This window comes from Saccopteryx bilineata, chromosome 3 (assembly GCF_036850765.1).
Source record: "Saccopteryx bilineata isolate mSacBil1 chromosome 3, mSacBil1_pri_phased_curated, whole genome shotgun sequence".
Classification (NCBI taxonomy): Eukaryota; Metazoa; Chordata; class Mammalia; order Chiroptera; family Emballonuridae; genus Saccopteryx; species Saccopteryx bilineata.
In genome coordinates this window covers 306890114-306890628 of record NC_089492.1, presented here as the reverse complement: position 1 = coordinate 306890628, position 515 = coordinate 306890114, and the positions used below count along the sequence as shown (strand labels likewise).

General features: G+C 55.0%; 1 protein-coding gene across 1 annotated transcript in view; it reads left to right on the top strand.

Moving 5' to 3' along the window:
- Window positions 1-394: 394 nt before the first annotated feature.
- The window catches only part of LOC136330168 (sialic acid-binding Ig-like lectin 14), an 11250-nt gene continuing 11129 nt past the window's right edge, over window positions 395-515 (top strand). Inside the window, 1 exon segment of the mRNA XM_066266666.1 lies at window positions 395-431. Coding sequence (XP_066122763.1) covers window positions 395-431 — 37 coding nt within the window.

Sequence of the window (515 nt, the reverse complement as noted above, 5' to 3'; positions counted from 1 at the left end):
CAGAATGTTCAATCTTTTCAGCTGAATGTTTGGCCTTCCAGAGTCATTAGGACCAGCTCTGACTGTGATGCTATGCTGGGTGACCTCCCTCTTGACTTAAACATCATCTGCAAGGTGACCACTTTCAGACTCACACCTGGAAAAGCCTCTCAACCTCTGGGGTCTTAGTAGATCCACTTGCTGTGTTAGGTGAGGGAGGAGGTGAGACAGGATGAGTTTTCAGCCCCCACCGCACCCCCCAGGGCCAGTGGAGCCCAAGTACCCCTTGTCAGCATGGTCACAGTTCTGTCACCCACAGCTTCCTGTTGGGGCAAACTCAGTTCCACCTCACAGCTGGGCATTTTCCTCCATGACATAGGGACCCAGGACCCACTCTGCCCTGTCAAGTGCAGACATGGTGCCTCTGCTACTGCTGCTGCTGCTGTGGGGGTGTGAGTGGGCCCAGGGAGGGAAGACAAGCTGGTGGGGGACAGTGGAAGGCTGTAACTGAGTCTTTGTGTCTCTGCAGGGTCCCT